Raw genomic sequence first — 15,867 nt, 5'->3', positions numbered from 1 at the left:
CATATAATTTTTATGCATTACCTCTTTATTATCTTGTTTATTGCATGTTGTACTCACATGTACTCTGTCTCTTACTGATAACACCGCTTCATCTGTAGTTTTCAATGTAACCTCAGCCCGTCCGAAACCTCGTCCTGTTCCTCTTCCTCTCGATGCACCTCTATAACCTCTTCCTCGCGGTATGTTCCTTTTTGGTTCCTTACAATCTGCCGCAATGTGATTGAGTCCTTGACAGTTAAAACATTTTTGTCTATTCCGGCATTCGCTTGAAATGTGTCCCTTCATTCCGCAATTATAACATACGATATCACCTTTTGATTTTTCTCTCGCTTTCCTTACATACTCATCTCTTGATGTTTTTTCTTCTTTTCGTTTATATCTTCTTGATTCTTCTTGTTTTAGCGCGTAACGTATATCATTAATTGTTATCTCCTTTTGAGTTTCTAATACTCGTACATTTTGGTCAAATTCGGGCCTTAATCCTCTAATGATGTACATCCTCAATTCATAATCTTCTATTACTCTACCAAGTTGTACGCACTGATTTCGTAATGCTTCAGCTCTGTTTATGTATGCGTCTATACTTTCATCCTTTTTCATTCGCAGATTTGATAATTCACATAGTGATCTTGCCTTTAATTGTTCCGTTTCTGCTGCCATATTATTCTTAATCAAGTTCCACAGTTTATCCGCGCTTTTTTCATGGCTATATTTCAACAACTGCGCTTTACTCATAGTGTTTATAATTACTGTTTGTGCTGCGTAATTATCATCGTCCCATTCATTCCATTGCCGGAATTTCACATCATAGTTATTTACGCCTTCTTCGGGCTTCTCTGGCGGCTTCACATTTATTACTTTTTTCCAAAGTTTCTTAGTTCTTAAGATTCCTTCAATTTTTTCGCTCCATAAGAAATAGTTTGTATCATCAAGTTGTTCCACGCTCGTAAGATTCCAATTCTCTGCCATCCTCTTTTTTTTTTTATTTATCACGCAAGTTTCTCAACACACGACAGCCTCAAGAAAGAGGTTAAAACGAACCACGGTCCTCTGCTACCAATTGTGGGAGTTGAGGCTGTTTGATGGAATAAAATAGTAACACTTGGATGATATCAAACTCACAATATAATTTTGTGATAATGAATACAATTCTCTCTTTACTGTCTCAGATAATAATAAGAACATAAAACAAGGTGTGTTACTCAGATGGCTCAAAAAAATGCAAGCTCGATTCTTAGTGCTGCCCTCCATCCTATACCATACTGCCATCTATTAGATAAAACATAAAAATAAAAACAATATTCCACAAGCTATTGTTTCTTGTCAATTTGTTTCTAATTTTTTATGAAAATTGTTCTTTATTTATAACGGAATATCTATCTAAAAGCAATTTAGTATCAGGTTGATTTTCTTTTTTTGATGAAGTTATCTAATGTATGTGGAATATTGGAAACAAATCAACAAGAAATACTGCTCCAACCTTGATAAGTCGGAAATGACACATAGGATTGACTTAACAATGACAACTTTCCATCGGCATATTTTGAGCTATCTTTTGCCAGAGTTTCAGCCAATTTGTATGAAACTCATTTTTCCCTAAGAAAAGTGCGTGGTCCTTTACTTTTCAAAGCAACAAAAATTAAATACGAACTTTTATTAAAATTTAAAGGGAGAGGATATGAAGAATAAAGTTACTGCAAAAATTAGGAAGCTAAATGTACAATTAGTAAAAAAAGATAATACCAATAATTTTACATCAAGTATTGAAAATGGAAACAATAATATGAAAACAGCCAAGTTAAAGAACCAAAAATTGAACACTTTTGTGAATGTTTTGGAAAAAAAAGGAATGCCATCTAAAGAAGATATTAAGAATCAAAAACAGAATGAGATAAATGTAAGCATATATCTTTTAGTTTATATTAAAAAAAACAAAAATATTTTAATCCATTATTTATATTATTTACAGGAACCGTTATTTATAGAAAAAAATTTAACTAGTAACTCTTTGAAGCAATCAGTATCAAAAATTAATAAAAACGACAAGCGATATAAATTGAAGTCAAGCAAAACGGGAAATTGTGTGCAAAATGATAAAAGCGACACCGATTTGGTTTCCTCATGTATAGAAGAATTAGTCGATTCTAATAATAAAGTAAATTATGTTTAATATAAAAATTGAATTCTCTTCTTAGATACACGATTTAAAAATAGTAACAAACTACAACATATATGGTTTTTAATGATATATTATTTTTATTTATTTTTCAGGAAATAATATCACCAGCTACGATTACCAAGAGTGTTTCTAAATTGTGTTCTAAACAAAACTTAACAGATTACTCAATTGCTCATGATAATACAAAAGCATTACATTCATCTATAACTAAGGGTCAAAGCTGTACAAATAAAAATACAGCTAGAAGTAAATCTTCGCATAAAACTCTACATGAAAATAATAATTTTATTGCTACTGGATTTAAACAAAAAACTAAAGAAACATTGTCGACAAAGGTAAGAAGCATTAAAAATCTGTTTTAAAAAATACTCATTTTTACATATTTTACGTCTAAAAATTTTGTTTTATATCTATAAATTATGAATAGTATAAAAGTTAAATTCAAAGTAATTAATGAAAAATAGCATGAATGTGATATGTGTAGCTTTGCGATGAAATAACGTATAAACTAATAAACAACATAATTGAAAAGTAAAATTATTTATTTGATATTGCAGAACAATCATGCTCACTTACAACCTAAAACTAATCAAGACGATATCTTGAAGAAAAAGGTAAATTTTAATATTGAGATAATATATAAAAACACAAAGCAATTAATTATACTACACATTATTCTTTAGATGGAGAAACTGCGGAAAACAAACGAAGATTTAGAAACAAAATATTTGAAATTAAAAAATCAAATGAAAGATAAAGAAAGGATCATTAATGATTTAATGAATTTTAATATGGAGCTTCAAAGTAAAGTGATAGATGAATATCCCAAACTTTATCAGATTAATGAGGAAATTCAGATCAAGGTCTTAAGTAATTTCAATGAACTCATGCGTAAGTACATCCAAATAGAAGGATGTTACAAGTAATATGTCCATGTTCTCAACTTATTTTTATTAATAAAAATGCCTCTGAAACTGGCTTAGAAACTATCTGATTGGCTGAGAAACCACATTTAAGACATTTTTATTGATAAAAGTGAGTTGAAAATATAAGCCTTTATGTACACTTTGTGATTCTATTATAATACAATGTGTTTAAAATATGTTGGTTTTCAAAAATGCTTATTAATTGCACTAAATTTTAATTATAATGTTTACTTTATTACTATTAGAATTCCGGGTTAATTTCGTTTTCTATCCAGCAAAATAAGTAGCAAATTTCCTAACATTATATGACTTTTTTATATACTAATAAAATTCTAAATGTTGTATTAAAACATATAGCTTAATATTTATATATCTTTACATATTTTTGCTAGTCATAAATAGCGCACTGTATTTATTATGTGTTTTGTGACTAGTACACAAATGTAAAGGTGTCCTTTACACAACACTTAGAATTTTATCAATATATAAAAGATGTCATCCACTATAAAAATTGTTTCTTATTTTGCTGAGTAAAGAACGCAATTAATCCGAAATTATATATACATTTATATAAATTTTTTAAATAATAATTTATTATTATTTAACAGACTTAATGTCCGAATATTTTAAAAGACATCCTATGAAACATGAAGACCGAGTTGGAGATCTTCCTGTAGGTTATAGGAATATTGAGCGTAACGAGGTAGATATGCTAATTCTATTTTCAAGAATTTCTTGAATCGATTCATAATTTTTGCTCTACTTATAGATTCATCTTGGTTATGGAGTATATATATGTGCACGTCAATATGATGCAGTATGTGTAATTTCAAAAACAATGCCACAGTTTGTGAAAAATTTGGCTATCGCAGTTTTTGGCATTAAAACTCTTAAAGAAAGTTCAGTAACTGGTGCTAGATCTAATAGAAATAAAAATAAAACACAAGAGACAGCTAGACCAGCACTAGATTCTACTAAGTTACAAGCCTTAAGAGGTAATTTGTTGTTACAAAAACTTCAAACAGCTTATTGCATATTTCTTATTGTACAAAAAAATTTTCTTATTGTTTGTAGCTGCTGTAAAACATTATGCAATGTCTGAGAGAGGCCAAGACGAAATAACAGCAGACTATGAGGCACAACAAATTGGAACTCACATAGCACATAAGATTTATGAACTTAATAATCCACCAAATCGAAATAAAGCACAACATAAAAAGGTTGTTTCTGCACAAGTGTGTGAAGTTATGAATAATTTTGAAAACACTAGTAACGATCCAAATGATAGTAGTGTGCCAAATAACGATAATTCCAACGCATCTAGTTCTCTTTCAGTAACTGAAATGAACAATTCTTCGAAAGAACATGGACCATTGTTTGAAACATCATTATCAGATGGTAAGAATAACGAATGTAATAATGTAACATTTTCTGACAAAGAGAATGATGAAGAAGAAAGTAGTATAGTTAGTTCAACAATACATGATATTACTGACACTAGTCGAAATAGTATACATGACAACAATTCAGATTAAATATTATAAGACTTTTCTTCAATATATTACCAATTTAGTAATTCGCATTTTTTATAATGTTTGCTGTCAAGTATTTTTCAAGATAAAACATTTTTTTTTGTATTTTATTACTTCCAATTTTCTGATTTGTATTTTTTTATTTTTGTTACACATCAAAAATATAATTTTTATGTTCTGAAAGATAAACTACAAATTAACATTTATAAATGTTATTAATGTGTTTCATATATGTATATGCAATATATATATATATAATTTAATATGTCATAAATCTCATCTTGTTTAAAAACTTTATAATTATAAATATATATTTTTTGGTTTATGCAATAATTCGTCTTACAATGTTGTACAATACCTAATCTCTATTTATTCCAATTGTCCCTTCCTTTTACTTATTAATTTTTTTTATTTTCTCCATCTGTTTACTTAGGTTTTTTTCTCTTTTCTTATCCTATTGGTCCACTCCATTACTTGCTTAAGTAGTTTATCATTCTCTATTCTCCATATCAGGCCATATTAGTTGTTCTTGCTTTATATCGTGTATTATTGTGCCTTCTATATATAGATAGTCTCTAGATATAGGCCGTTCTTATTTGATGACTATCTTATCGTCTTTAGATGCTAATTCGACTTTATAATTGGTTTATATATTAAGACAGTTTTAAATATGTGTATATATATATATATATATATATATATATATATATAAAGTAATATAGAATCACATACACATACATATATAAAGTAATATAGAATTACATATACATGTATATAAAGTAACATAGAGTTACATACACAGGTATGTAAAGTAACATATCACATACACACATATATAGAATCACATACAAACACGTTTATAAAGTAATATAGACTCACATACACACACATATATAAAGTAATATAGAATTACATATACGCGTATATAAAATAACATAGAATCACATACAAACACGTATATAAAGTAATATAGAATCACATATACACACTTATATAAAGTAATATAGAATTACATATACACGTATATAAAGTAACATAATATCACATACAAACACGTATATAAAGTAATATAGAATCACATATACACACTTATATAAAGTAATATAGAATTACATATACACGTATATAAAGTAACATAATATCACATACATACATATATAAAACAACATAGAGTCACATATACACGTATAAAAATGTTTTACATTATTTGTATATATTATTGTATAACATATTAATTATTATAAGGATAAATTATAGGGACAGTTAGAGTTGAATTAAAGCAACCTATGTAAAAATTCGTAAGTGCGTTACGAAATAAGGGATTCAAAATCACCATTGGAAAGGAAAGCCAGAATTTTCTATCATTTCCTATCTGTCATTTTAAGCAGGGATGTAAATTGACATAAATAAATTGCACTTTAAAAACAAGGAATTGAATTATATCTATCTAATTCTTTATAAATGCTTTTTATAATGCTACACCAAAAGAAAATGACATTACTTATTTTATTAGCAATATTAAACAATTTTTTATATTATTTAACAATTTATTGCAAAATTTTTTCTATTTATAACACGTTCTATAATTTTTAATAAATACGTCAGTTTCGGGACACAATTTTTTCAAGCTGAATTTTTGTGTGCTTTAGAAAAACGGTAATTTATTAAAGGTTAGAAATAATACTATCAAAAATATAATACCATTTAATAAAGGGCAGTGTCTAGTATATATAAATTTTTATTTTGAGTTTTTAACTAATTGCAAGAAATCATTTCTAAAAATAAAATAGTATGTCGATATGGTGATTTTCTTTCAAAAATAAAACGTTCTGTTTACAATTGTTTACAGTTATATAACTTTAAAATCACTCGATATGTTTGAGATAGTATACAGGGTGTCTGGCAATAATCGCCCCACCGGTCATGTACAGGTAGAGGAGGTCAAATCGAGTAGAAAAGTCCTTTACCATTTTTTGATTTTTGTAATAAGTACTAAGTAATTAACGAAAAAAGATTGGTGAATCCGTGCAAGTAAAGCGCGCGCAGCGAGAAGGACATCCCACTGCTATGCGATCACTAGGGGTGCGTTCGGGCAGCTCGCTACCGCGCTATCAACGCTAACGCTACTAGCTCCGTTCACGGAGCCAAGATAGCGCTAATGAATGCGAGCTCCGTGAACAGCAACAGCATAGCGTGGTAGCGTGCGTCTGCTAATAAAAATGGAACAAGATCGTAAAAAAGCAATATTAACAGCAGTAGCACTTATAATACAAGAATTAATAGATTCATCGTCTAACAGTGATGATGGTAAAGATTTAAAAATAATAGAATAGAGTATGAATGTAAGAAAACATGTATCATGTATTAACATTAAAAATTAAAATATCGGCATTTCTCACATTTTCCGTTGAATTATTAGATGAATGTTTGTAATAAAATTAGGTGTTATTATTTTCAACACGTTAAATGCTGGACAAAAGATCCAGTCCAATTATAAATCTTTTGTCTAATATTAAACTAGTTGGAAATAATAACACCTAATTTTGTTACAAACATTCATCTGATAATTCAACGGAAAATGTGAGAAATGCCGATATTTTAATTTTTAATGCTGAGACATGGTACATGTTTTCTTACAATTATACTCTATTCTATAATTTTTCATTCTTCACCATCATCACTCTCAGACGATGAATCTATTAATTCTTGCATTATAAATGCTACTGCTGTTAATATTGTTTATTTACGATCTTGTTCCATTTTTATTAGCAGAAGCGCGCTACCACGCTATGCTATTGCTGTTCACGGAGCTCGCAAACGCTAACGCTATCAACACACTACCTCGGAAGGAATAGCGTTGATAGCGCGCAGTTATGACGTATCACACTACCATTAATGACGTCATAATTGCGTTTGGTAGCACTACCAGCTAGCTCCGTGAACAGTCGATAGCGCTAAATAGCGCTAATAGCGTCTCCCCGAACGCACCCTAGGCGCGCGATGAAGCGTTGGGAGGAGCGCTCTACAAATGACAATGGCAACATACGAGCGGCGCGTAACGCTAGATCCTTGTGTCCTAGTGATCGCGTAGCAGTGGGACGTCCTTCTCACCGCGCGCGCTTTACTCGCGCGGATTCGCCGATCTTTTTTCGTTAATTACTCAGTACTTATTATGAAAATTAAAAAATGGTAAAGGACTTTTCTACTCGATTTGACCTTCTCTACCTGTATATGACCGGTGGGGCGATTATTGCCAGACACCCTGTATATATATATATATATATATGTATATATATATATATGTATACAGGGTGAGTCATTTTAAGTGACGCATTGATTTTATTCGTAAACTAAGGCTTGTATCAAAAAATGTTTTGTACAAAAGTTTTATAACTTCAAGGAGGACATAAGATGATGACATTGGTTTAACCTAGGGTGTACATGCCAAGGTCATATAGAGGTCAACTTTGTTTTTTTAAATGGAATACTCTATTTTTGATTCCAAAATTTAATAGCTAGTGTCAAGGGCTTTTCAAAACACTATAATGAAGTTATTTTTCATTAAGTACTTTTCGAGTTATGAGGCTTGAAAGTTACAGTATTTTAACATAAAATATAAAATATCTTATGAAACATTCAGTTTTTAAAAATGTTACCTTAATATTTTTATGCACAAAATAATGAGACAAATAAATTGGTATAAAGAAAACACACTGGTTTTAAAAAAAAGTATGCAGTTGCATGTTACAAATTACATATTTTTTCTTGAAAGCAACTATGTGTTTTCTTTATACCAATTGATTTGTCTCATTATTTTGTGCATAAAAGTATTAAGGTAAGATTCGCAAAAATTGAATGTTTTACAAGATATTTTGTATTTTATGTCTAAATGCTGTAACTTTCAATCCTCATAACTCAAAAAGTACTTAATAAAAAATAACTTTATTATAGTGTTTTGAAAAGCTCTTGACACCAGCTATTAGATTTTGGAATAAAAAATAGGGTGTTTTATTTAAAAAAACAAATGACCTCCATATGACCTTGGCATGTACACCCTAGATTAAATCAATGTCATCATCGGATGTCCCCCTCCAAACCCAACAACTTTTGTAAGAGTTATTTTCGGATTGATGGCTCCTCTGACGAGATATTTAGGTGCATAATTTAAAATAGGACATCCTGTATATATATGTATATACAACAATAAAATTTAATTTAATTTTTAAAATTATTTGTAACGGTAAATAGAGTATAATTTTATTATTTTATTATTTATTATTTTTTTAGTAATATTTCCAAAGCTCAAATATAAAGTTATAAAAATTAATAAAATATGGATTAGGTCGAATAAACACTGAGTTAAAGCCTATCCAGATAAACTTGCATAAACGCATAAGCATATATAGTATATAAGGTATTTAATTGGTCCATTTCTTTATGCATTTTTTTATGGACCAATCCATTTCTTTATGCATATAAAGAAACAGTTTCTTGCCATTACCTGCCACAAATGAAACTTATACTAAATGAAAACTCGCGACAAACTGAAAGATATTATGCAATACCCAAACTTGTCAGCAAAAACCTATCTTGTAAATCCTAAAAATTTATGGAATTCCTAAAAATCGGTTCCAAAGCTGGTTTCCAATAGATTTAATGACAAATTTTCATACTTATATTTTTTAACATTTTATTAAATTTTTACATGTATTTTTATTAAATTATTTTATTTTATATACAATAATAATTTGATATATTGTGCTGTAAAATAAAGTTTATAAATAATATCCAACATATCATATAATAATATATACATATATACATATTAGTGCAGTCATATTATTTATTTATTTATTATTAACTCCTTGAACATTATAATTACTTATTTTATATTGTCTTTGTAATTATATAATGAGATTTGCTAGATATCTATACTTATATTTCTGAAATTTAAATCACAACTAAACATAACTAAATTCTATTTGTAAATCAAATATTCTCTATACAGAATCCGTTTATAAAATTTAAAAAACTTGTACCTGTAATGGTTAATTTAAGCAAATATAAAACACTGGCTTGATTTTAATTTATATTCTCTGAGAAAAGAAATAAAATAATATATCCAATAAAATAATATATCCAAAAAATTCACGTTGCAATAAACATGAAAAAATGGAAAAATGAAAAAAAAATAATAAAAAAGCGGGTAAATAAGAGAATATGAAAATCTCGTAAAATAAAGAAATCTAAAAAAAGCGAGAAAGCGTAAAATAAAAAAAGTAATAAAATAAAAATATGTGAAAAAATAAGAAAAAAAATGAGAGAATTGCAGATAATTACTTTGTACTTTTAAAAAAAAATATATGTTAAGGCTTGTGCATGAGTGGAAAAGATTTTTTTAAGTAGAAAGTAAACACAGCTCTGAATAAATATTAATAATATTCATAAAAGGGTCCGAAGGTAACTATAGAGCGGTGACATTATCAACTGATCCAACTGTACTGGAAGTACACAAGTATTGTAATTTATCACTGTACTGTTTTATAATAGCTTCGTCGGTGATAGTCATCGGATCGAAAAGAGGTTATTCGATCTGAAAATCCAAATGTCTGCATGTGATAACAATGTGCAAGTTTGTTAAAAAGAAGACTGATTTCACGCTATATCCGATATTCTGAATTAACACGAATGTATTTAATAACATCGTGAAGTGCATAATTTAATTCTGATACAACGTGACTTATATATTGTACAGTGCATACGTAGTCACTTTTAACGGAAAAGAAGTTCAATGAATTAACAATAATTCTTGGTGTTAATTGTTGAATTATATGAACTTCAAATAAAAAATTTATTCCCAAATATGTGGGCAGACACCATCCTTATTGTATTTATCAGTATATGTACAGCGTTATTGGATAAAGGTAAAAAACATAAAAAGCAATATTTTCATAAATGTATTTATAAGTTGAAAAAAAAAACAAAATAATTTATTTAATTTATTTATTTGTTCTAATATATTTATTTTATATATATTGTTTAGGTTTGACATGGTTAATGGTGTATAGAACTGAAAAATATCAAAAATTAAAGGCTGAAGTTGAAAAGCAGAGTAAAAAATGTAAGTCTATAAAATATCTATGAGGTATTCAAGATATTTATGAGGTATTATATGAGGAATTGTATATACAAAAAAATATCTGCATAAAGTGATTTTGTTTGCCAGTAGAAAAAAGAAAAGAGGCTCATGAAGACTCTTGGGCAAGCAGCTGAAGAAGAAGATAGAACGCGAAGAGGAAAGATTAAAGAATAATAATCGAGACTTATCTCTTGTAAAAATGAAATCCATGTTTGCTATTGGATTTGCGTTTACAGCACTGTTAAGTATGTTCAATAACATATTTGATGGACGAGCTGTTGCGAGATTACCGTTTGTTCCAATCAGCTGAATACAAGGTTTATCCCATAGAAATCTTCCAGGCGATGATTATACGGAATGCTCATTTATATTTTTATACATATTATGCACCATGAGTATCAGACAGGTAAATTTAATTTGTTTCTTTGAATACATTTGGTTATGTATTAAACATATTTAAAAATAATAATAATTTTAATAATTTTAATAATTTTAATAATATCTCAAATAAAGATTTTTATTTGTATTTGCTAAAAGTTTATGATGCAAATGATCAAAATGTATTGAACTATGCATTGAACAAGAATTCCAGTATTGTATTTATTATATAATTGTATTTATTGTATTTATTATATATTGTAGGAGTAGGATTTGAATCGCCCTCTAGCTACCGAAAAATCTTACTCCCTACTCCTTGTCTCACCGTGAGAGACCGGCGATACCGAGAATTCGGACGACGATTCCGAGCAGTCGAAATCGAGACATTGTACAAATAAGAAGCTAAAATAAAGAATTGATCGAAGCACGGTATAGTTTCTTGACGCCTGTCTGTTAAAGTTAAAAGAGAATTGATAAATCGGAGAAGCCTCATCGTAAATAGGCAACCTGACAGATCGTGAATCGGAATTGACTCGCGAGTTGAATATTCGTAAAAGACGCCCTACAATATTGTATATTTATATATAATATATAATAAATATATTATATTTATTATATATTATATATAAATATATAATTATTATATTATTATTATTATATTTATTATACAATATATAATAAATACAATAAATATATTTATATTTATTGTATTTATTATATATTGTATTTATTATATAATTTATTATATAATTGCTCAGAACGTCACATTAGCTATTAATTTATTGCTGGTAAAAGTATATATTTTATTTCACGATGTTTTCTGTGCTTTTGCATTTTTTAATATTTACATTTTTTATAATTTTTTTGTGCCATCTTTTTTATTTGGTAATTCTTCTGCTTCTGTAAAAAAAATTATGTATTATTATGTAAATATTAAAATTTGTTTTAAAAAATAATAAAATTATAATAATAATAATTGTAATTTTATACCATCCAGTTTTCTTTTTCTAGGAGTATTTACTCCTTTTAATAGCAGAGGAATCGACATACGTCCTTCTTTCTTTTTTATATCTTTCAAATTATTAACTATTAAATATGGCGGATCAGCTATAAAATCATCATAAAATTATCAAAATTATGTAAACACATGCGTACGTGCGCAAATAATTTTATAAAAATAATTATTTTAAATTAAAAGTAATTAATAAGAAATATCAATATTTTTACCGTTACTTTGCATGCATCCTATTATTTCAATTTTATCTCCCTTTATCAAATCTAGATCGCTATACATATCATAGGTAAATTCAAGAATATGAACTTCCAGCTTAAATAAACCATCTGTTATCGACCCACAACCAATAATTTTATTCAACTTATTATTAAAAATTTTAGAAAAGTTGGTTTTAACATATCCTTCCAAAACTGTAATATGTAAATGCATGATAGTAAAAAAAATGTAAAAAGCTTGAATTTTATTAGTATTATCATAATGTAAAAATAAAATAATTATTAAAGAAATAAAATTTATAAAATATTTTGCGTAAAAAAAATTTTCTAAGTAGCATTTTTGGAGAATTTAGATATAAATAAAAATATAACTAACTAATGCGATCGGTGCTATTCAAAACGTCTTTTATTTGGATTGCTTTAGGTTTACCACTTAATGTTTTTATTGGTTCGAAATATCCAAGATTGGATACAATCGTATTGCTACGGATTAATAACTCGTATTGAACGTTTCCATTATTAAATAGATTATTTTTTGGTAATCTTGCCTGTGCACCATCTATGTGAATTATCTAACAAAAACATTTAAATTTAAAACATAAATTAAAAAATTTTTTTTTTGAGAATCTTTTTTTATTTAGAACATTTTTTTTATTTCGAACATTTTTTTTATTTAGAACATATTTTTTACTTTATTTCTTATAATATAAAAAAAAAAAAAAAAAAAAAATTTAAATGATGTGTCCTTAATTCCTATTATTATTTAATTTTATTATTATTATTGAAATTATCCCAATAAAGAAAATGAAGCAGTGCCAATTTATTATATTTACACTTTCCCATTCGAAATTGACAAAATTGACAAATGGATGTGTTCAAAAAGTTCCAGGCTTGATAAATAAAACATATTGTATTTATTTTTAATATTTATTCTATACGATCTTCTTAAAAGTAGTTCCCTTTCTGTACAATGCACTTATGCTAACGCTTTTTCCAGCTTTGGAAACACTTTTCATAGGCTGATTTTGATTTTGAGAAAGAAGAATAGTAAAAGAGGAAGTAGATGATCAACCTATAAAAAATGTTTCTGAAGCTAGAAGAAGCGTTGGTATATATACATACATATAATGTATGTGTGATTAAAAAATTCCAGGCCTTGATAAATAAAACAGGTTGTATTTATTTTTAATATTTATTTTATACGATCTTCTTAAAAGTAGTTCCCTTTCTGTATAATGCACTTATGCTAACGCTTTTTCCAGTTTTGAAAATACTTTTTATAGGCTGATTTTGATTATATTAATAAAATTATTTATCAAAGCCTGGAACTTTTTAAACACACGTACATTGCGGATACATTATATATACGTAGGTATGCATGTATGTACATTTGGTCACAGGAATACCTTAACACATGAATTTGCATAAGTATCAAGGCACATTCAAATTGCCTGCTTCGATTCTACATACTTCTTGCATCATGACTGTGAGTATGCCTCACGTGTGACATATATCAAAAAGTATGATTATTTGTTTAATAATATGTCACAATAAGTATATCATTTAATTATATTATTTACTTTTTATAACTGTATTTTGATATATTATTTAGCGGATAATTATTGTCTTTGACATATGTCATACAAGAGGAATAATCATAATTATGATGCAAAAAATATGTAAAATCAAAACACACCGTTTGAATGTGTCTTGACTTTCATGCACATTTATGCGTTAAGGCATTCCTATGACCGAGTGCACATTGTGTACATATAGTGTATATATGAATATTTACATGATTGGACATCACATGGTGTTCCACATTTTTTATATCATCATTCCATGCAACTATTTGTACTCTTCGTCCTGAATTATTATTAAGATAAAATTTGTAAAATTTATATTGTTGGTTGTTTCCTACTAAACGTGGAGATTCTATGCCGTCCACATAGCCTACAATTTCACTGTAAAATAAATAATAATTATGCAAATAAAATAAACCTGTGTAATAAATATTTAAATTAAATTATTCAAATTAAATATTAAAAAAAAATATCAAAATTAGGCAAAAAAATTTTATACATTTTTTTCAAAAAGCATTTTTAGAATTTTTAGTATAATTTGTGTACTTACACAGTTGAGTCAAACATTTTAATGTTGTCAAGAACTTCATTAGGAGTTAACAAATTTTCAATATTTAAATTTTCCGTTTTTAAATCTTCATCAATACTTTCCATTTTTTTTTCGTATAATTAATTTTTTTGTTTTCTATTTTCTCAATTATTCTATGTATAATAATAAAATTATTTATTAAATTTATATTGTAAATAAAAAAAGTTTCACTAAATTTATATTTATAAATTTATTTATATATATTTGATTTATATTTGTAGAAATATAAATTTTTAATAAATTTTTTTTATTTTAAATAACCGTCAAAATAACCTTCGCTATCAAGCTATCAAACTATCAGAATAATCGCGATAACCAATCAGCGTCGCGGAAAAGCATCAACAATACTTCCGATACATTCGAGTATCGACCTTTCATGCCTTTTTTAAGAGTGGATTCAAGTAAATGATTTTTTTGATTCCAAGTAAATATTTACTTCAATCAAATAATTATATTTTTATTCAAGTAAATTATTTTTTTTATTCAATTAAATATTCATCAAAATCAAGTAAATATTTATTAGCATTAAGTAAATATTTATTAGAATCAAGTAGATATTTTTTTGATTCAAATAAATATTTATTTTATTCAAATAAATAATTATTAGAATCAAGTAAATGTTTATTAGAATCAAACCAATATTTATTAGAATCAAGTAAATATTTATTAAATTTTAGTAAATATTTTTTTATTTATGTAAATATTTTTTTAATTAAAATAAAGAATTTTTTTGATTCAAGTAAATATTCATTAGAATCAAGTAGATATTTATTTGATAGAAGTAAATATTTTCTTGATTTAAGTAAATATTTATTAACATCAAGCAAATATTTATTAGAATCAAATAAATATTTTTTTGACTTAAGTAAATATTTCTTTGATTAAAGTAAATATTTATTAAAATCAAGTAAATATTTATTTGATTCAAGTAAATATTTTTTATTAATTTTTGGTATAAAATTAAAGTACATTGATGATTTAATTTCATACAAATAACAATCTCCATTTGAGAGATCGACTTTGAAAGATTTTCGCAATTGCTCGATGATATTTGTTAAAATTCATTTCTTTTAAATTTCAAGCTTATATATTTTATTATATTAAATATTTATTATTATTGTATGTTATTATATGATATGTATATAATTATATAAAATAATTTATAATATAATATATAAAATATATATATTAAAATTAAATATGATATGTATATAATTTTTATTATAATATTATATATATTAATTTTAATATTATAAATTTATTATTAAAAAAATTATATAATAAAATAAAAAATAAAAAAATAATATATAA

The 15,867-nt window shown here is 26.5% G+C and overlaps 1 protein-coding gene across 1 annotated transcript; it reads left to right on the top strand.

Annotated features, from left to right (window-relative positions):
- Positions 1-1,292: 1,292 nt before the first annotated feature.
- Positions 1,293-5,319, top strand: LOC136999229 (putative leucine-rich repeat-containing protein DDB_G0290503). Its single transcript, XM_067352768.1, has 7 exons — positions 1,293-1,897; positions 2,272-2,514; positions 2,737-2,793; positions 2,863-3,070; positions 3,714-3,808; positions 3,875-4,100; positions 4,180-5,319. Exons 1-7 carry the CDS (start codon positions 1,679-1,681, stop codon positions 4,638-4,640), a joined length of 1,509 nt encoding a protein of 502 aa, XP_067208869.1. The 5' UTR covers positions 1,293-1,678; the 3' UTR covers positions 4,641-5,319.
- The last annotated feature ends 10,548 nt before the right edge of the window (positions 5,320-15,867 follow it).

Source organism: Linepithema humile, chromosome 4, assembly GCF_040581485.1.
Source record: "Linepithema humile isolate Giens D197 chromosome 4, Lhum_UNIL_v1.0, whole genome shotgun sequence".
Classification (NCBI taxonomy): domain Eukaryota; kingdom Metazoa; phylum Arthropoda; class Insecta; order Hymenoptera; family Formicidae; genus Linepithema; species Linepithema humile.
The sequence above is the reverse complement of the archived record's forward strand: the minus strand, read 5'-3'. Positions and strand labels throughout refer to the sequence as shown.